The sequence below is a fragment of the Bison bison genome, unplaced genomic scaffold (genome assembly GCF_000754665.1).
Source record: "Bison bison bison isolate TAMUID 2011002044 unplaced genomic scaffold, Bison_UMD1.0 scf7180017864105, whole genome shotgun sequence".
Taxonomy (NCBI): Eukaryota; Metazoa; Chordata; class Mammalia; order Artiodactyla; family Bovidae; genus Bison; species Bison bison.
Genome location: NW_011494677.1, coordinates 10,619,585 through 10,641,013, shown reverse-complemented (window position 1 = coordinate 10,641,013; position 21,429 = coordinate 10,619,585). Strand labels below are relative to the sequence as shown.

Genomic DNA, 21,429 nt, shown 5'->3' with positions numbered 1-21,429 from the left:
GAACGTACGAATGAACAAGAAGTATGTGCTGTCTGTGCATTCTCCCCAGGTGGCTGTGTGATTGATCAAACACCGTGTACACCTGTGGGGCCGGGTATGACAGTACCTGACCCCCGTCCTGAACTAAGACTGTTATCAAAGCCGTCCACCAAGACCCATCTCTTGTCACTCATTCGTGGCCATGAGCACTCACATCAAGCGTTTTCCGCTCTCCTTTTTACCTTCTCTGGAACCCAGCAGAGATGAATCAGTACTGTTGGAAGTGGATGCAGATAAGAGCACAAAGGGATCAAATTTTCCCCCTCGGAAGTGGCAGCTGGTTTGTCTCCTTACACCTTTCCCCAAAAGTGGCCTTTCCATGTTCCGAGGAAGAAAACATAGTCTGGGCGGGTGTGCGCCTGGCAGGACTGTTGTACTCCAGTCTCTTCAGTGGCTACAGAAATAAGGGCTCTTCAGTAAGACTTGACAAGATGCCAGTTCCGCCAGCGATAAGAGGAGCCTGAAACACAGCAGTCACCGCAGGCCACTGGCCCTACTTCCCCAGGTAGGGCTGTGGGACCGCCAAACCAACCAAGGAGGAGGGCTATCTTGACAGCCTGTCAGCAGAGTTCCAAAAATGTAAAATGTGGCTTTCCTAAAGACCTACTGAAACAACAGAAGAACACTAACTCAGTCATTTAAGGATCCTCTTCATGGTTTGAAGGACTCGCATTTGCCTATTTTCCATTCTCTTTAGCCATTCTGAGTATATCTATGTTTCTTTTTTTTTTTTTTAGTATTTTATGTGTTTATTTACTTGGCCTCACCAGGTCTTAGTTGTGGCATGCAGGACCTTTAGTTGCGGCACTCGAACTCTTAGCTGAGGCACGTGGGATCTAGCTCCCTGACCAGGGATCAAACCCAGGCCTCTTGCGTTTAGAGCTCGGGGTCTTAGCCCCTGGACCACCAGTGAAGTTCCCATTCTGAGTATTTCTTAGTCATTTATATTAATAATGTTTGTTCATTTTCTACATCAACATGCAAGTTGTTCTTTGTGATACCTGAGCCCTTCATTTGGTGTAGGGGGAAATTCCAGGATAGATCTTCTTATAAAGGAAAACAAAAAAAAAAAAAAAAGGTACTTACTCTGATATGAATTGAAGTACCATTCTCATGAAACCTTAGTCTGAGGTGTTTTTGCATTGTGGGAGCCTTAACTGCAGACTTGGCCAAGACTCCTAAAAGATGAAGTTTCATCACTGAAGAGGAGCCAAGGAGGGGAAAGGAATCTGCTGGGGGTTTCTTTTCACTGGAAATAGAATCCCTCTGTTTCAGATGTGATTCATGGGTGAAGCCAGCTCTATTAGTTTTCTTTCTTAATGTCTTATCTTTTAAAATGCATATCCTTGGTGTAAAAAACAATAATTTTCCAGCATCTTCCCAAATTATATGTTTTCTGAAATCATGAAGATTTTTTATAAACTCAGTGAGGCACATTTTTTGTCAAAATTTACATAGAAATAGAGAAGAATATGTGTTTCAAGAATATAGCGTCATAGATTGGAAGGGTGTGCTTGAGGGTTTGTGATGGGCTTCACAGGTGGTGCTAGTGGTAAAGAACCCGCCTGCCAATGCAGGAGACGGAAGAGACTCGGGTTCAATCCCTGGATTGGGAAGATCCCCTGAAGGATGGCATGGAAACCCACTCCAGTATTCTTGCCTGGGGAATCCCACGCACAGAAGAGTCTGGTGGGCTATATCCATAGGGTCACAAAGAGTCGGACACAACTGAAGTGACTTAGCACACATGAGGTTGTGTGATACATAACTGTGAGCCCATGCACAGTGGGTATGAGTGCACATTCATGAGGTTTGTGATCATTTTGCTTTCCTGAGCTACCTGTAGCCAGTAATCACTCTTGAGGGAAAGACCTGTTTTCTCAGTATTTTAAAGTTAATTATTGGGGCATTTTAATGTTGATATTATCCTGCATTATTTTTATTAAAAGTCTTTCACCATCATCTCTGAGACTATAAAGAAGGGCAATAAGTTAATAAAAATTAATATGAATAAATAAATGTTACTTTTAATTGTGAAATTACAAATAAATTATAGTTAAGCTCCCACCACATTAAACATCTCTTCTCAAAACTTAAAGAATCAAAAGTAAATCACAAGCCATTTAAAAATTCTCTATTATAGCAAACAGAATATAGCTATGCAAATAAAAACCAGTCCAGTACCCTGGAGTAAAGCAAATTTTGATCAGGTCAAACTAAAATGAGTGAAGTCCAGAAGTAGACACAAACATTTGGTCAAATGGAAAACATTTCTGGACTTCTGCCTTTCAGACCTGCCTGCCTCCCAAGCTGTTATATGGTGATATCAAAAATACTTCACGTATCACAGAGATAACATGAGGATGAAAGGCATGTTTGAAGTTCTTGAAACTATTCTGAGAAAGCTACTTGAGAAAACACAAGCACTGACAATGATACCAGGCAGCCTGTCATTAAAACCAGGTAATTGAAACTTCCTGGCAGTCCATTGGTTAAGATTTCACCTTCCAATGCAGAGGTTTGGTGTTCAATCCTTGGTCAGGGAGCTTTAAAAAAAAAAAAAAGAAAGAAAGCATAAAACAGAAGAAACATTGTAAAAAATTCAATAAAGTCTTTAAAAATGGTCCACATCAAAAAAAAATTTTAAAAATTCAAAAAGAAAAAGCTAGGCCATCATTTTTCATCCATTTCACCTTTCTCTTAAGTTTATGACATAAAAGTATCACATCAAAATGAACATTTTCTAAATCAATCTTCGTTGGTAAAATGAGTGCCAAAAGCAATACCAAGACCAAATCCTCAGATGAAGCAAGATAGAAAGAAAATAACAGCCTTAGGAAATGAACAAACCCGAATTCATTCATTCTTTCGTGTATGTCAAGCATTGTCCTAGGTGCTAAAGACATATCAATAAACAGAGCCATCACAACCCCTGCCCTTGCGGAACTTACAGTTCAAGAGAAGAAACAGCAGTTACTGAGCGTTCCAGAGAAAAACTGAGTACTGTTTAACTGTGTCTTAACAGACCTGACTTATCCTAGGAGAGGATTAGGGATACGGACAAGATCGAGGCAACTCTGCAAGCTTGGCTGGTCATCTTATACGACCCAAATAAAAAGAATGCCATTTATCTAGCTGTTAAACAGAGATGGAAGCCTTTGAAATATTAAGTTAAATTCTCCCTAGAGTGTTTATGTATTTATACCACTGTTAGTTTAAGCTGAAGGCACCGATTATTTCTTGTCCATCAGGCAAGGTGCCAAGCATTTGTAGGAACAACTTTTCTATGTTGAGTAAAGTCCTGGTTATGATTTATTTAATCTCATGCTTGATCAGCTGCAGTTTGCCAACATACAATGTGTGAGTTGTATTCAATTTTCATTCTAGAACACTAATATTTACAACACATAGGATTGTTTTACCTGCCAGGACCTCATGGAGATTTTTTTAAAGTCCCCCACTCCTTGCTTTGGGGTTTCTTTTGTTTTTTTTTTTCCTTGCTTTTCTTTTCAGTGCTAGCTGACTTTTCATTTCTATTTTATAGCTATTAAACTATAACAGTTTCAGTGATAAGGAAATAGGAAAAAGAAATTGACATTTCCCTTACCAAGCATGATATGGTATTATATTGGTGTTTATCTAGTAGACAGAGGAAGCATGACTAGTATTTGTTGGTAACTAATGCAGTGGATGCCAGTGGTTTTTAGAAATAGATCGATGCTCATCTTTAAAAGGTCCCTGCAGGAGATACCAGTCATTCTTCTCTTGGCTTTTACTCTCCCTCCCCATCATTTGTTCAGGAGTTTTCAGTCTGGAAGAATGAGAAAACTAAAACACTATTCATTTTGGATTTCTGTTTCACTCCTACAGATGAAATGACCTGGATTACTATATTATTTAAGATTTATATGAAGAACTTCAGAGAAAGAGATTTAAAAGCAGCAAGAATGACAAATGCCTTATGTAGCTTCCGTTTTGAAGATAATGAAGGCATAAAACAGTTTTTCCAAAAAATGTCAAAATATACGTGTTTAACTATCAAATCACTAAAGGATGGAAAATTCAAAGTGGTTCTATTGAGCCACTAGTTACCGAATAACAAATAAGTAGGACCATCTGCCTTATGATATCAAAGCAGAAATTTCCTTCTTTCCAAATGTCTGAGAAGGAGCTTTTCCAAAACTGATTTAACATGATAAATGAATTTGCAGAAATGATTTTGAAATATGGATCTCTATTGGAGATCAAATCCATTGTTGCTGTTCACTTTATGTTCCAATTTTACAACTTATTAATAGGCTCAGTGTATTTTATTTCTTCTTCTGAAGTTTTTTGCTCCCAGTAAATATTATAACCATTGTCAATATATTTCAGTCCTGTAAACTTTGAAATTCTCCTTTAATGAATACTTTTTATTACTAAAACACTATTTAAATGTAGTCAGAATTGAAAAAAAATGCTTAATACAAAAGAACAGCAGAGAATGTACAGGCTTTAGGAAAATTCAGTAGAAAAATCAAAGCCATCAGTGACTCTTAACATTCTCTTTATTTTCTTATTCTTTAGCGTTCTTTACATTCTTTAGCATCAACTAAAACAAAATAACATGAAAATCAATCAATACAGACAATATAAATTACATAAACTTAAGTTGGTTTCCTTCTGCCTTCCTCCATCTTCTCACAGGAATACAGAACTATGCCCTACAGACATTCAAAGCTATGGAAGCTAAAATCACTCACTTCCCCTCCCCAAATAAGGACTACTACACAATTAATTTTTGTTTATTTATAGAAGGTTTTTATGATATTGTTCCTCCATCATCAGCTTCTCCAGGTTTTAAGGAAATACTTGTAAAACTATCTTGCTTCATTTCATTGTGTGTGAGTGTGTCTGTCTGTTGGTCTGTCTTTATCTCCATCTGTCTGGTCCTATATTCAAAACTCCATTGCCTTTTTAATTTTATAACTCAATTGCTAAATCTCTATTGTGAAGCCATGATTCAAGAACGATCTGAAGCTCTGGGCGTTGCAGAAAGGAAACGGAAGTTTGATAAACTATCAGATAAGAGGAATTTAAAGTTGGAAAGTGACTGTTAACACCTCTGGTCAATTTTTAATCTCCACCCCCTGTACCAAAAACAGGAAAACTAATATACTAACCTTGAAAACTAAAATTGTAAATCTGCAACTTTTGGGTAAGATTTAATACCCTTTTACTGGAGGAAAAATAAAAGTGATAACTGCTAACAATTGTGTTTATCTCCACAATTTTCTTTTAAAGGCTGACCAAAGTAGAGACAGAGATCCTGATAACAAAAGTCTTTAGCTGTTTTTAAATTCAGTTCTTTGCCTGGAAACTCCAAGGTAATCAGAGGATAAGTTTTATGAAATTCATCATAGTGCCACTACTTTGAGATTAAATTTCTTGCATTCTGTATGCAAATGTAATAGAACCTCATGAAAATCTAACTTTGTTTTAAACATTTTGGCACTTTAGAAAAACAACAGAAAAAAAAGAAAAAGAAAAACAACAGAAAAACAGCTCTGTGGCCTTGCTTCCTAAGAAGTCCTTCTTTTGTCAATCATGATTTATAATTCACAGGGGTAAAAATTAGGTGAACTTTGAGTCAAGATATGATGGTATATTGAAACAAATACCAGATATTTTGCACTTTGAACCAAACAGCATAACTGAACTTCTGAGAAATCATAACTTGCAGTGGTTTAGAACTTTAAATTGAGTACACACCTAAGTGAAATATCTTGAGTGCATACTATGTATATATGTATACATTGTATGTGTATATACATAGTATACTATGTATATATGTATACATATTTATATATCTCTAAAGCAGAATTCCTTAGGCTCTGCACTATTGGCATTTTGGGCCAGGTAATTCTTACCATGCGGGATTGTCCTGTGCATTGTAGAATGTTTAGCAGCATCCCTTGTCTCTACAGTCTAGACGTCAGAGTACCTTCCTCAGTTACGACAGCCAAAAACATCTCTGCTGCTGCTGCTGCTAAGTCGCTTTAGTCGTGACCGACTCTGTGCAACCCCATAGACAGCAGCCCACCAGGCTCCAGCGTCCCTGGGATTCTCCAGGCAAGAACACTGGAGTGAGTTTCCATTTCCTTCTCCAGCGCATGAAAGTGAAAAGTGAAAGTGAAGTCGCTCAGTTGGGTCCAACTCTTAGCGACCCCATGGACTGCAGCCCACCAGGCTCCTCCACCCATGGGATTTTCCAGACAAGAGTACTGGAGTGGGGTGCCACTGCACTTCCAAATGTTCTCTTGCGGGTAAAATTGCCCCAGTTGAGAACCACTACTTTAAATCATCTACATGTAATGCTATGTATAATAATACTAATATATTACGTAAAGCAAACATGGAAAATGTCTTTTTAAGGTTGAGGTTTACATTTTAGTAGTGCTAAACAATTTTTTTTGCTTTCTCTATAAATGTTATCATTAATAATTTTTAGAAAAAGAAATGTGACAGACTGTACTTCAACTTGGTTTTTAAATCTTGATGTATTGCATCCTGATTCAAACTGTCAGTTTATTTAAGTACTTGAATTTAAAGGCCACCAGGCAAAGGATAGGTAACTCCAGTTGGACAAAATGAAACTATGAAACTTTTGAACTATATCATGATACAAAATTGCCAGTTCAGTCTAAAGAAAGGATTTTGCTGAAATTTCACTAATAAATATCTTTGTGTTGATCCCTTAAAAACTAGTAGGAAATTGCATTTTTATATTTTTAACACATATGCTTGAAATTATTGCAACTCTTCATTTAGAAAAAAAAAAAAGCTAGTTAGAAAGCTGTATTAAATTTCTTTTAACTTTGTTTATGGGAGTTTTAATAGGAGACACAACACATAATTTTCAGTAAAAAATTCACATAACAATGCACTCATTTCCAAAATATTTTCACAGTGCTTTATAGATAATCCACGTTGTTTGTTTATTTTAAAAAGCAGTTACTTCCCCCCTCATTGTTTAAATGTCACCTTTATCTTGAGGAAACAAATCATATAGGATTTTTTTAAATGTATGTTCAGGTCATGTAATAGTAATAGCAACTTACCATCATAGAAATTTTAACAAATTTTAAACATATGCTTTTCTAAAAAAAGAAAAATAAGTAACTTATCTTCAGGTTCAACTTCTTTCCTGTAAAATAACCAGTGAACCTCTGTATAATAATAAGTGAATTTTGTGGTCACTCCCTACCTCATTTCAAATACTGTAAAGAATTCACTATGCTTTATTAGTTTCTTAAATTAAAATCATTAGAATGTCAACATCATCCTATAGCATTTTGTACACTTTTAGTTTTTACTTCCTTCTTAAAATAGCTCATCTATTAATTTTGCAATGTTGTCCCTGTAAACTTAGCCTAGAATACTTTCTGTGGTTAAATTAACAGCTTTTTTGAAAAATATTATTTTTATTGAAAGAGTCATTTATTATAAGAATATCACCTCATTGGTTTTTCTTTCCTTTAGTGACTCATAATACAAGTGAGAAGGCAATCGTTCATATTCCATCATTGAAATAAAATTTAGCAAATACTATATAAGCTGAGACCTATGAGAAACATCTGTGCTTTCATTTAACCATACCATGCCCTTTCCATTACATAATTTGTTATAAAAGTTGTTTCTTCAAATTTTAATAATATTTACTATGAATTTTTTGTAAGTGTTTACTATCAAAGGAATGTAATCTAACTTGACATTGTATTATTTTTCAAGGATTATATTAAGCATTTTTACCAAGGCAAGAAGAACAAGTGATTCCTTAATATGTCTTTAGTGTATTGTCAATCTATCAAGTGAGAATTTTCAATTGTGGCTTCCAAACATTTCAAATTAAACATTAGATTGAGTATCACATAATTAATCATCATGGAAGCAATCAAAGGAGTATATTTTGGATACATAGGGTGGATGCATCATAGTAATTATTATAACTTTATTTCATCTCAAGGTGTACTTGTACCCCAGGTCAAGCTTCATTCTGAAAAATCATGAATATCATGAATATCAATATGTGAATATTAGTATAGTCTTTTTGAAAATTTCATGGCAGAGGCAGGTGGCAGAAGACATTTTGCCAAATCTGATTTGTCAACATATCAAGAGTTTACATTAGGAGTAGAATAAGTATCAGCTTTAGCTTGTTATTCTTTATGGGTATTGACTGATTAGTATTATTTTCAGTCAGGTTTCTTTTCAAATGCATAATATGTCTTTTAAATCTCTTAAGGTTACCTCTGTTTGTCCATAGGTGAGTATTTGTGTGTGGGGGGTTGCTGTGCTGGGTCTCTGTTGTGGCATGTAGGCCTCTAGTTGTAGCAACTCAGCCTTAGTTGCACACTCACTGGGGTGGGAGATCCCACTTTCAGGGCCCTGCCTTACAATATGTACTGGGTATCCTTGGAGGTGCAAATGATGTGTATTAGACTACATCGCAGGCTGAAATGAACCCTGTTTTCCTATAGAAAAGTAAAACTCACAGTGCTGTCTCGATTTTCCTAGGGTGACCTCCCAGTAATGCCATCTGTGCTATCAGAGTTTCACTTTAGCATGTGATCACAAAGTGCTCCATTACAAGACTGGCCCAGTTCAAGCACTGTGATGGAGAAAGTGCTAAGGAACAAGCCAGTTAGTGTCACAGTCACAGTGTCCCAAATACAAGACAGGTGCTTGGACCACTAACCGACTGAGAAGCATTCTCTCCACTGAGTCATAGGTAAAAGCAATGGAGGAATTTGACCACAAGCATTCTCATAAATTTTAAAACAGTTCTCTGGCTGAGTTAATAAATGAATAGAATGGTTCAGAATTTCCAACCAACGTGTGACAAGTAATTGGCAAAATTGGCAAAATATCTAGTGACCATTTAAAAAGATGTTATGCTTTAAGATCATTAAAATGCAGCATTTTATTTGCCGATGATTTATTTCATTTGTAAAGTATCCTACTCATAATGAAATGAAATAGCCATGACTTTAGCTTAATAAAATATTTTATTGCTTCTAAAACCTGTGAGTATATAGGTGTGTGCATATATTACCCTGAAATTGTCTAGATCTACAGTAATTTATTTATTTATTTTTATGTAAAATTTTTTTTTTAATCTAGAATTTGAGTTTTGCCCATATGAATAATCAAGAGAGTACTAAAGCGATCTTTAAAGTCTGAGGGTAATAGTGTATTTAAGCTTAGTCTGTGCAAGGGGTTCTCATTACCTTGACCTTCAAATATCTGAAAGTAAGTGAACTTTGTGACAAAATTTACTGCTGTCAGAGTTCAGCAGAGCCCACAGGCCCTCTGTTTTCCAACCCCTCAGCCCACACAGACCCTGTATGTTAGCACACCCAGGAGAGTTTATTAGTTCATGGGTCCATTTGTCCTTGGAGTTTGCTAGACTGAATGAAGACTTTAGAAATATTTCTGGTTTACAGCAATATGTTTCTTAACAGGAGCTTTTCCTCCTGAGTGTTTTTGCCCCTACAAGCCTCAAGACTCTCTTCAAAGTCACTCCCATGATAGGTGTGCTGCAAAGACTCTGTTGACCCAAAGCACATCAAAGACCCAAGAAGTTACTAACACTTATGAGTATGTGCGAGACGTGTAATGGTGTCTCCCCCCAGGGTTACAGCGGAGGGAGGGAAATGAGTCAGCACCAACTTTTAACAACTCACCTAGTGAAGAGGTTGGATTTGAAATTAATGCAAAAGTACAGAGCTCTTTTCTTATCATGTTATTTCCCATCCATTCTGTTTTGTTTCCCAAAAGGTTTATTTCGTGTAAAGGACAGAAGTTCTATCACAAAGCTATTTTAAAAGGAATTTCCTCTAGTGTCCATAACCCTGAGAAACACTGGCCTTTAAAAGAGGGTGCCTGTGTTTACAATTCAGTACAGAAGGAGAGGAAATATATTCTTAGAGTAAAGCCAGCCAAAGAAACAGATGGGATACCACCAGTTCACTCTATCAGGCCATGCAAACAGCTGATTCGTTGTTTAGAGGGGATTATACACAGCTTCGGGTTTGTTCCCTTTCTACCTTTTCAAAGAAAATTCATTCTTCATGTCACTTTGGTAATTGTCCAAGTTAGAAATACTCATCCCAGCATAATTCCAAAACCAATAGAAGGAAACTAGGCACTTCTTATCACCTCTTACTTATCTTCCTTGTTTCTAATTTCCGAGTGAAACTCCCAACTCATTATCTTGGCTGAATAGAGCCCAGGTATTGTTTAAAAAAAAAAAAAAAATCACCCAATAAAAATTTTAAAAGAGGTGCTATGCTATGCTATGCTAAGTCACTTCAGTCGTGTCTGACTCTGTGCGGCCCCGTAGACAGCAGCCCACCAGGCTCCCCCGTCCCTGGGATTCTCCAGGCAAGAACACTGGAGTGGGTTGCCATTTCCTTCTCCAATTCATGAAAGTGAAAAGTGAAAGTGAAGTCGCTCAGTCGTGTCCGACTCCTAGCAACCCCATGGACTGCAGCCTAACAGGCTCCTCCATCCATGGGATTTTCCAAGCAAGAGTACTGGAGTGGGGTGCCATTGCCCTCTCCGTTAAAAGAGGTGAGCATGGTCATTATTGACACTTCATTCTGAGTACCCTCTAGTACCTTACAACCTGAAACCTAAAACACAGTAACTTTTCCTAGGACAGTGTGTATATGAGCATCACCTAAACACTAGGAGGCCAAATGATGTTAGCTTAGGGAAGGACAGGATAAAGTGAGTGAAGTGAGGGTTCAGGAGAGACCTAGGAGGGATCCTACTTTCCCACTGTTCATTTTGTAGGAGAGACTGATTCTAAAAGCTCAAGGTGTCCCTGACAAAGAGAGGACATGTAATATGTTAAAAGGGGGAAGTTTCAATTTTGGTAAATACGAAGCCGTGGTGTAGGAAGTGAAATAGATGTAGCATGAATGAATGAGTAAGTGAATTAATTAATAAAGAGGAAAAGGATGGAAAAGTGCAGGAAACAGGCAAATTAGGAAAATGTAGGGACAGAAAAAAAGACAGTAATTTAAGAAAGCCTGAAGGAGAAAGAACCAGGTCATTTGGCCCAAATGTCCAGGAATAAAACTGTATATATAGTATTCAAGATATATTTTAAGGAAACAATGAGAGATGTATATTCAGTATTGCTAAGGTGTAGATGAGAATGTCCAGAATATATATCAGGCATTTTAGTGACTCCTAAAATCTCAGAGGCATGAATTGTTTTTCTTCTTAATTAGTAAACTGCAATAGCATTTAAATAACTATAATAGTGATTATGAATTATATTTTAGTGTGTTAGAAATGAGAAGTTTTTCTTCTTGGATACATTCTCAGCTATATTTTATGATTCTGATAGTTGTTCAATATTGCCTTCTTAAATTTGCTTTCTTAATAAAGTGAATTTTTGATTGATTATTATCAAAGGGCACAAAATATTTATGAAGATTTTTTCTTACATATGCTTTTAGTTTGTTGTTATTTAGGTTTTATACTCAGATAGTGTTTACAATGTAAACTGTAATGAAAGTGTTCCATTCTTCATTGTTCTACATGTAAAAAGTCTTTCACAAAGTAGCTTGTCACAACATATTTTACAATTTTATTTTTTCATCTCAAAGTTACGTCAAAAGAGAACAGTTGTTTTGAACACTCTGAAACACAACTCTGAATGATACCTTCAACCTTGAATGGAGTCCCAAACAAATCAGAAATCATTTGGTTTTTTCCTTTTCTCTCTCAATTCCCAGTTTCCTTTATTATCTGTAGAGGAGGAGGGGGGAAATTCCAAAAATAAAAAGCCTACTTGTTTCATAATAACTGTCCATATGAAATTCAGTGTAGTCAATCATCTGAATTGACCCCCACTCTCTTTTGTGCTGTGTAATTAGAGTTGAGGCTATAGATGTAAAACTAAAGATAAATCTTGGTTCCATAGTACGTATAGTATCAAAATTGAAACTTACCTTGTAGACATTGTTCATGGTCAAAGTTCCATTGAGAAGAGAAAAGACCAGTAGTTAAGTCTACTTCCATTAAGAATATAGATGACAAATCCAGACCACCTGGGTATGGATTTCTACTCTGCCCCTCTTTAGCTGGGTGACTTCAAGCAAATTATCTCATCTTTCAGCATCTCAATTTCCTTACCTGTACACTAAAGATAATAGTAGTACTTATAGTATCATTATGAGGATTAAATGAATTAATACATCTAAATATCTTAGAACATTGTGGGCATATTATAAACACACAGTAAATGTAGACTGTTAAGAGTCATTGTTACTTTTCTTAAATTATTTCATTACTGTCATTTTAAAGAACAATGATGATGCTTGTAGTATTTAGTGAAATTGGGCATCCTATCATGCATCCTATCATGCAGAGTAGAAAGAACACGAGTTAGAGACAGAAGACCTAGTTTCAAGCTCAGGGTCTTAAACTCACCTGGTCTGTGATTTTACTCATTTCGCCTATCTCTATGTCATCATTCATAAGCCATGGAAATGACGTCCTCTCCTCACTGTCCTGTGTGGAAGACTTACATAAAATATAATTTTAACATAAAATAAGAACTATTTTAATATAACAAGAATACTTTAAAATAAAGTAGGAACTATTTAATAAAAGTGTATTAAAAAAAAAAAAAATGAGAACACAAAGGGAGCAGCAAGCGAGGACTAGCAGAGTAGAAAGAAAAGCTTCCCAGGGGAAGTTATGTTTCAGTGGTATTCTAAGGAATGAAGAGAAGTTTACTAGTCAGTGAGTTTGGTGACATAAAAAGAAGTCATGTCTGGACATCGGTGGTTAGGGATGTGTTTATAGTGAAACTTCATAATAAAATGTAAATTGCTATTAGTTGTAGATATTGATTGAACTTCATGATCTCAATGTCATGCCAAGGAGGTGCAGCTTTATCTGAGTTGTTAAACATCTAAAACCAGGTCCACCATCTCTGTGCTGCCTTTGTAAACAGTCCCAGTTCAAAGCAAACACCATCACCATGAAATCAAGAATCACTAGCATTAATTTGAGGAGTGAACATTTTTTGCTTTTTCCCTTTGCCAACACTTTCTAAAATTTATTAATGTAACATAATTATTATATTATTTTATATAATTGATATTACATGTTATATAATTAGTATTATTTTTATGGGCTTCCCAGCTGGTGCTAGTGGTAAAGAACCCACCTGCCAATGCAGGAGACATAAGAGACACAGGTTCGATCCCTGGGTTGGGCAGACCCCCTGGAGGAGGGCATGGCAACCCACTCCAGTAGTCTCACCTAGAGAATCTGTTGGACAGAGGCCTCTGGCGGGCTACAGTCCCGGGGGCTGCAAAGAGTCAGACATGACTGAACAACTAAACCACTAGCTTCCTGGAGATTCCTTCATTCTTTTTTTTTAAAAAAGCTTTTTTCTTCAGTCTCCCTCCTTCTTTTTAAAATAAATCAAGAGCTTAAATAGCTACCAATTAGAGAGTCTAATCAGCATACAATAGCTTCTATTAATAAACTATGTTGACATAATCGGAGTTTTTTTCCTGGTTTCAGAGGAAATGTAAGATCAGAAAGCAACTGTACAAGGAGTATCTACTGAAAATGAGAATCATAGAACCACAGAATCACAGGCTAGAAGAAAGCACAAACACAGTACCTGTCCCACAGTGGGCAGTGAGATACAATTGATAAAGGAAGACTCCTGTCTCCCAGATAGTGGCCTGTGGATCGGTGCTGATAGACAGTTTAATTTATGTTAGTGCCTGTTGAAATGAGAAAAATACAGACAATGTAGTAAAGCTTGATGTTTTGTTCTGTTTTATTTGGTAGAAGAGGGTGGTTATTTTAACATAGAAAAGCACAAACTAAAAAGATAACAAACATTCTTGCTTCCTGCATCCAGAATTGAAAAGTGTGGGCATTTTATCACATTTGTGTTGTCATTTTTTATATAAAGAAGTAAAATAGTGTAGATCAGATTGTTGTCATTTTTAAACTAGATGTCCCATCGAGTCCCAGTGGAATCCCATGGACAGAGGAGTCTTGGCAGGCAACAGCCCATAGGGTTGCACAGAGCTGGACCCAGCTGAAGCAACTTAGCATGCATGCACACTATCCTAGTCTCTCTTCCCATCCACTCCAATATATGCACATTTCTAATTTCTTTTTACACCCACATCTGTGTGTATGTGTATGTATATGTGTCTGTGTGTGTGTGTGTGTGAATGTAGAATGTACAGTATTGGTTGTTGTATGTTTCAAGTTGGAGTTCCCTGGTGGCTCAGAGGTTAAAGCATCTGCCTGGAATGCGGGAGATCCGGGTTTGATCCCTGGGTTGGGAAGATCCCCTGGAGAAGGAAATGGCAGCCCACTCCAGTACTCTTGCCTGGAGAATCCCATGGAGGGAGGAGCCTAGTAGGCTACAGTCCATGGGGTCGCAAAGAGTCGGACATGACTGAGCGACTTCACTTTCACTTTCACTTTCAAGTTACATAGATGGTACATCTTTCATAGTGCTGAATTTATTTAGTACTACTCCAGAACTGTCCTTTATTCTTACAGTATTTCCTTCCTATTCTTCTTAGCTTTATCCTTTGTTCTGTTAAATGGTTATAGTAAAAAATATCAATTAAAATATCCTTAAGTGGCAAAATAAAAAGCTACAGCCTAAATTTCTGTAATGATCCCCTTGCTTATTTTTAGATGTTCCTTGAAATCTAGGAAAAGAGGAGTACTTCTGTAGTAAAATCACAGTGTTTCTGCCCCATGACCATCAAATGTCCACTTGGACACCTCCAGGGAAGAGCATGTTATTCGGTATTGGGGCATCTTTAAGGAGACTCCTGAGTTGGTCTGGAATCTGTTTCCATGTGGCTTCTGCTGTGGCCATATTCTACACTTTGATATCACACAAGCAAAAACATATTTCATTCTCCTTCCCAGAAGTCCTTCAGTTACACAGAGAAACTACTAGATTTTCTCTGAATCGTCTTTTCTACAAATTAGCTATCCTCCTTTCAATCAACTATTCTTCGTGGGGCATGGTTTCAGTAGTTATCGTATGTTGACTTGGTTTCAACAAGCTGCATTCACAATCCCTTTAGCCTGATGGCTCACCATTGACAGGAGCTCTTTATATGTGAAGGGTCAGAAATGCCATTGCAGCTGTCACTGTTTGTAAGAACATTCTGATGAGATGATTCATCTGCTTTTGATCTTGCAACAGAATGACTGCCATCGCCGAATGCTGCAAACTCTATCAGTCAGCTTCAACAGGTATCCCGGGGAGTCTAGGCAACTTGAAAAGTGCACAGCAAACTGGCAGTATAAAGTGGCATTAGCTCCCAAAGGTTTCAAGGCTCCTGCCATTCCTTCCCACGTGGTAGGACACTATGGCATCAGCTGTGGCCAAATAAATGAGAAATAGCTAGAAAACTACTCTCAATGTTTTTCTCAGTGTATACATAGCATTTTTTTTTAAGAGAGGTTTTCTTGGGTCTATTTTCTCATCTATAACAAAACCAGATAATTGAAGATCACAATGCTCCTTCAAATTGACTATAAAAGGGCTAAAATTCGTTGTTGTTTTCTTTTAATTCCCAAAAGAAATCCTTGTGCTTTTGCCAGACCGTCAGGCTTTGACTGTGACAGACAGCCCTCCAGATCAGGTATTTGACTCAGAATCAGAGAAGCATTTGCACACATTTTTGGAATGTATTCAGTTCAGGGTACACTGCACACCAGGGCCTGCTTTTACTCTGGGACTGTCTAACGTCATCAGGGAAAGCATTCTTTTTGTTTTGTTTTAACTTTAATAATATATTTTATTTAGCATAACGTATGTAAAATGTCATTTCAACATAAAAGTTACTGAGATAATTTTCCTCCTTTAGGAAAAGCATTCTTTACAAAAATGCGAAGTGTTATTTTCACATAATATTCCAAGGTGATCGGTAGTGACATGTGTAAAGGGTGAGAGATGATTCATGGCCGCCCACTCAGCTCCCAGGGAAGTTTCCGAAGCTGAGGTTGAATCATTCCACAAGGCGATTGGCACGACAGCCTTGGAAAGCCGTTCTGATTGCAAAAGCAGGCCTCTCACTTTCCTGAGGATGGTGATGGATGTCTCCCCTAGAGGACCTTGGTTTACTGGAAAAATATGACATTTGATAAATATTTTGAACCCAGATATATTTTCTTACTAGGAGAATAAGCGTACATTTCTCTGTGAGGAGCAAATGCAGATTTGGAGGTACACTTATTCTGGGACTACATACTTGCCACTCTCTTTTATCAACCTTTTAATGAATTACTATATTTAGTACCCATTCAAGCCTGCACCCAAAAAAGTGCAGATAAGCATAGTTCTATGAAACTCTGTATCAAGCATGCTTGTGAACTTGGGAAAGGACCACAGATATTCCCTATAAATAACCCCAAAAGATACTCATTTCCTTCGAACACTTATTTAAAATTAATTTCTGGTTGAAATCCAATGACTCCTGGCAGATTTCCATCTCCCAGGGAGCACCATGGTAATTACAACTTGTTGGCATTCTTTTCAGAAATTTCAGAAGGAATACCAAACCAAGAATTAAGCACTGAAAGAGGTTGAATCATCCTTTCACCCTTGAATGTACTCATTTCCTTTGGTTCTGGCCAAAGTTTTTTGGAAGATATTCTTGTGAACTTCCGTTACTGTTGTAAGCAGTGGAAAAACAGAAGGCAACCTCCAGGATTGGGTTGCTGCAGCAGAAACAAAGATAAATGCCTCTGACCCACTGCATTAGTAGGAAGCAATGGGAGAGATTAGGGGATTTCAGCCATAACGGCCGTGATGCAGATGTAGCACTAAACTATCAGCAAGTATGGTGAATTCTGTTCTCTTTTAACTTTGAAAATAACATTTTTAAAGAGTCCCCCACACCTTGTTTTTGTTTTATCATCCACAGCATTGGATGGGCCTCCTCCCTCCTAATTTAAAAAAAGATAGCTGAAGAAATGTTTGAGGGAGTTCTCTGGTGGTCTGATGGTTAGGATTTGGTGCTTTCATTGCCATGGCCCGGATTCCATCCCTGGACAATGAACTGAGATCCCACAAGCACATCCCCCCAGAAAGAAATGTTTGTGATATTCCTATTTGATATGACACTGTCCCTGATAGTCTTGAAGTCTTGTCCCTCCTCATAAGGGAGGAAAGATATGTTGAAAAGTCAAAGTAACACTACATGGGACTAACATGGGAGTGGTCCCATGGAAGCTCGAGTTCCTTAGTTAAATGATGGAAGTCAGTCAGTATAAATGCACTCTGAGCCCAGGAGGTCTCTGCACTAGGAAGACTTGAAGAGAGAAAGCTCACACTGGGTTGGATCAGAGCAGACCGAGAGGAGGAGGTTGCTGGTGAGCGAGGGGATAAGGCAGGAAAGAGCAGAGTCCATAAGCAGAGGAAGTTTCCCAAGAAGCTGATTGTATTAGTTTGCTCTGGCCTGTTCTCTCCATGTCTCTTCCTCTTCTTCTAAGGACACCAGTCATACTGGATTAGGGCCCACCCCTGATGGCCTCGTTTTAACTCAGTCACCTCTTTAAAGACCTTATCTCCAACATTTTTAGGTGCTAGGGATCAAGGCTTCACCTGTAACACTAACAAAACTTAAACACTTAAGAGACCCTGACGTAGGTGGGGCCCCTGTGAGTGCCAGGAGGTGTCCTGTTCAGGTTGGGGAGGGGAAGCCAAGTTGGAGTCAGGAAACAATTCTGTGTTAAGTATTTCTGGTGAATTGCCAAGAGAGAGGTCAAAAGGGTGGAGTGGGGATGGGGGTGGCGCTGAATCTTCAAATCTCCAGTAATTCCTTGTGATGCCTTTTTAATTCTAAATTAACGTTCACTGTCATATATAATTTTGTATTATTAATGTCGTCTTTTTGTTAAAGATGGCTATATCATCTACAGTTGCAAAGCAGTAGGTTCCACAAATGGATCCACTCTTTGAAATATAAAATACACATCAGATTTAAGACTTACTGTGAGAAAAAGAATGTAAACAATCTCATTAATAATCTCTATATTGATCACTTGTTGAAATGATGTTTTGGATATACTGGGTAAAATAAACTATATGTAGTATTAAGATTAATTTCACGTGTTTCCTTTTTCAAAGTGGCTACTAGAAATTTTTAAATAACAAAAGTGGCTATATCATATTTCTGTTGCTCCAAACTCTCGTAAGACACCTATCTCAGGCCAGATGCGTCTCTCCTGACCTGCTAAAGCCTGGAGCTTATGCAGAAGCAAACTCTAGGAGTTCCTTCTTTTGTCTCCATGCTACTTGTGTTCCTAATTTGGATCTGAATGCCTTTTTATTTAATTATAGTTAAATAGTGGTTAGGGGCTGTGTGTCATCACTAGAGTTCTTTGAGTTATTAAATAGGCTTTTCCCCTTTGCTGGAATTCTAAATATTGGCACTAAGAGAAGATTATTTAGAGTTTAAAACAAATGACTTATAAACAAACAAACAAAAGAAATCTGTATACAACCTTCACAGGAAAAGGCTATTTTAGATTCTGTTGTTGAAAGACTCTTACATAAAAGCTTTCCACAGGGAGGGCTGAAATGCTTACAGTTATTTTACCCTGGAAAATTTTAATGCTACTGAAGTGACTTACTTTAATTCTAATATAGGGTCTTTAAGTGGTTGTTTGAGAAAAGTTTTGGTCCAGAGGAGCAATTAGTTTTTTTAATATTTCATAAAAATATGTGTCTCATAGAAATATATTGAAAAGTAATAACATGTACTCACCATCTAGCTTAAGAAGCTGTCTCCAATGCCTTGGAAAGTTCCTCCCACCTCCCAGTAGTAACTACTAGTCTAAATTTCATGTTTATCATTACTTTCCCTTTAGTAAAAATTTTACTGCCAATGGAGCTGCTTTAAAAGCTGGTTTAGTCATTTAAATCTGCCTCTATTGTATGGACCTGCTTAAAATAATTATCCTGGATTCTATATAGCAACTTAAACTCCCAAAGCAACTATTTTGTTTTTACGAATACTTTTCCATTAAGGAGAAGGAGGAGGAGGAAAGGGAGCAAGAGAAAAATATTAACTTTTAGTATGATTTTACTTCTTCTATAAGAAAGTGTCACCACATAGAGAAATACAGTTATTCAGGCTGGAGCTCAAGGGGTGCGGGCCAAGAAAACACCAGTGGGCAGCCACTGGAAATCTCATCCAGAAGTCTGGCACATAATAAATATTCCATAAATGCGAGAGGCTCTCCCAAAGAGGTGGCAGTGTTGAACCCCTCAAATATTCCCAGGTAATTATGATTAAAATCCTCACTCCCTACTCTCATGATAGTAAGAATCCAGAATCTCCCTAGCCTCTGTTTATTTCTCAAATTCTATCTACATTTTTGTGTAATATAAAATTTAATATCGATGTATTTGTTGGTTAACTGAGGCCTTCTCTGTTTCTCCTCTGTATCATGTATCCAGCCCTTCTTGGAATGTCCATCTTGGAATGCAGTATTCAGAGACTCATAGAGTGTGTTTTTCTTCAACAGTTCACTTCAATATTAATGGCCACTTACCCTTTGCCAGAGACCATATTAAACTCTGAAAGATGAATTTGACATGATCCCTGCCTGAAAGCAATTTGTGTTTATTTTAGTGAGAAAAACAGAGGTTAAAGAGACTCTCTCTCATTCAACAAATATTTATTGAGCACCTATTATGTGCCAAATGCCCTTAGGCTCTGGGTACACATCAATGACTGTAACAGAATTTCTGCTGTCATGGTGAGAGACAAATCACAGAGAATAAGTAAATTATGTATATATTATTATGTTGGTAGGTATTAATAATAGGTACTGTGGGGTGGTATAAAACAGAAAAGAAAGAATATAGAGCTGGTGGGAATAAGGAGAATGTGAGTGTCATTTGAAACAACATAGTCAGAGAAGGGCCCTCTGAGAAGGTGACATTTAAGTCAAAACTTGAAGGGAGGAGTAGCAGCCTTATGGTTCTTGGGAGAAAGGGCTTTCTAAGTGGAGAAAATAGTAAGTGCAAAGTCCTTTAAGTGAGAACAAGCTTCAGGTCCCTTTTTCCCCCAAAGGTCTTTCTTTTATATATCAGATCAGATCAGATCTGTCGCTCAGTCGTGTCTGACTCTTTGCGACCCCATGAATCGCAACACGCCAGTCTCCCTGTCCATCACCAACTCCCGGAGTTCACTCAGACTCACGTCCATCGAGTCAGTGATGCCATCCAGCCATCTCATCCTCTGTCGTCCCCTTCTCCTCCTGCCCCCAATCCCTCCCAGCATCAGAGTCTTTTCCAATGAGTCAACTCTTCACATGAGGTGGCCAAAGTACTGGAGTTTCAGCTTTAGCATCATTCCTTCCAAAGAAATCCCAGGGCTGATCTCCTTTAGAATGGACTATATATGTGTGTGTGTGTGTGTGTGTGTGTATGTGTATATATATTTGGCTGGGCTAGGACTTACTTGTAGCATGTGGAATCTATTTCCCTGACTAGGGATTGAACCTGGGCCACCTGCATTGGGAGCACAGAGTCTTAGCCATTTGACCACCAGGCAGGTCCCCAAGGTTCTTTCTTAAGAAGCATCAAGGAGGCCGTATGTGAATGAGAGTGGCAAAGGAAAAGATATAGGAAAAAAGGTCAGAGAGGTAACAGAAGGAAGGACCTGATAGAACATTGAAAGGACTTTGGTTTTTACTCTAGGATAGAAAACCAATGGAGGATTTTCAGAGGAGTGATGTTCAGATCAGATCAGATCAGTCGCTCAGTCGTGTCCGACTCTTTGCGACCCCATGAATCACAGCATGCCAGGCCTCCCTGTCCATCACCAACTCCCGGAGTTCACCCAGACTCACGTCCATCGAGCCAGTGATGCTATCCAGCCATCTCATCCTCTGTCGTCCCCTTCTCCTCCTGCCCCCAATCCCTCCCAGCATCAGGGTCTTTTCCAATTAATCAATTCTTTGCATGAGGTGGCCAAAGTATTGGAGTTTCAGCTTTAGCATCATTCCTTCCAAAGAAATCCCAGGGCTGATCTCCTTCAGAATGGACTGGCTGGATCTCCTTGCAGTCCAAGGGACTCTCAAGAGTCTTCTCCAACGCCACAGTTCAAAAGCATCAATTCTTCAGCGCTCAGCCTTCTTCACCATCCAACTCTCACATCCATACGTGACCACAGGAAAAACCATAGCCTTGACTAGACGGACCTTTGTTGGCAAAGTAATGTCTCTGCTTTTGAATATGCTATCTAGGTTGGTCATAACTTTCCTTCCAAGGAGTAAGCGTCTTTTAATTTCATGGCTGCAGTCACC

At 37.9% G+C, this 21,429-nt stretch overlaps 1 protein-coding gene across 7 annotated transcripts in view; it reads left to right on the top strand.

Annotated features, from left to right (window-relative positions):
- Nucleotides 1-21,429, top strand: part of DLC1 (DLC1 Rho GTPase activating protein) — a 445,122-nt gene that overhangs the window by 323,578 nt on the left and 100,115 nt on the right. Inside the window, exon 7 of one of the 7 annotated variants that reach the window (XM_010838837.1) lies at nt 50-1,633. The exons of the other annotated variants lie outside the window; for them this stretch is intronic. Within the exon in view, the coding sequence (XP_010837139.1) occupies nt 50-246 (197 nt within the window). The 3' untranslated portion in view covers nt 247-1,633. Of the gene's footprint in view, nt 1-49; nt 1,634-21,429 lie in introns of those variants that run through there. 7 annotated transcript variants of the gene reach the window in all.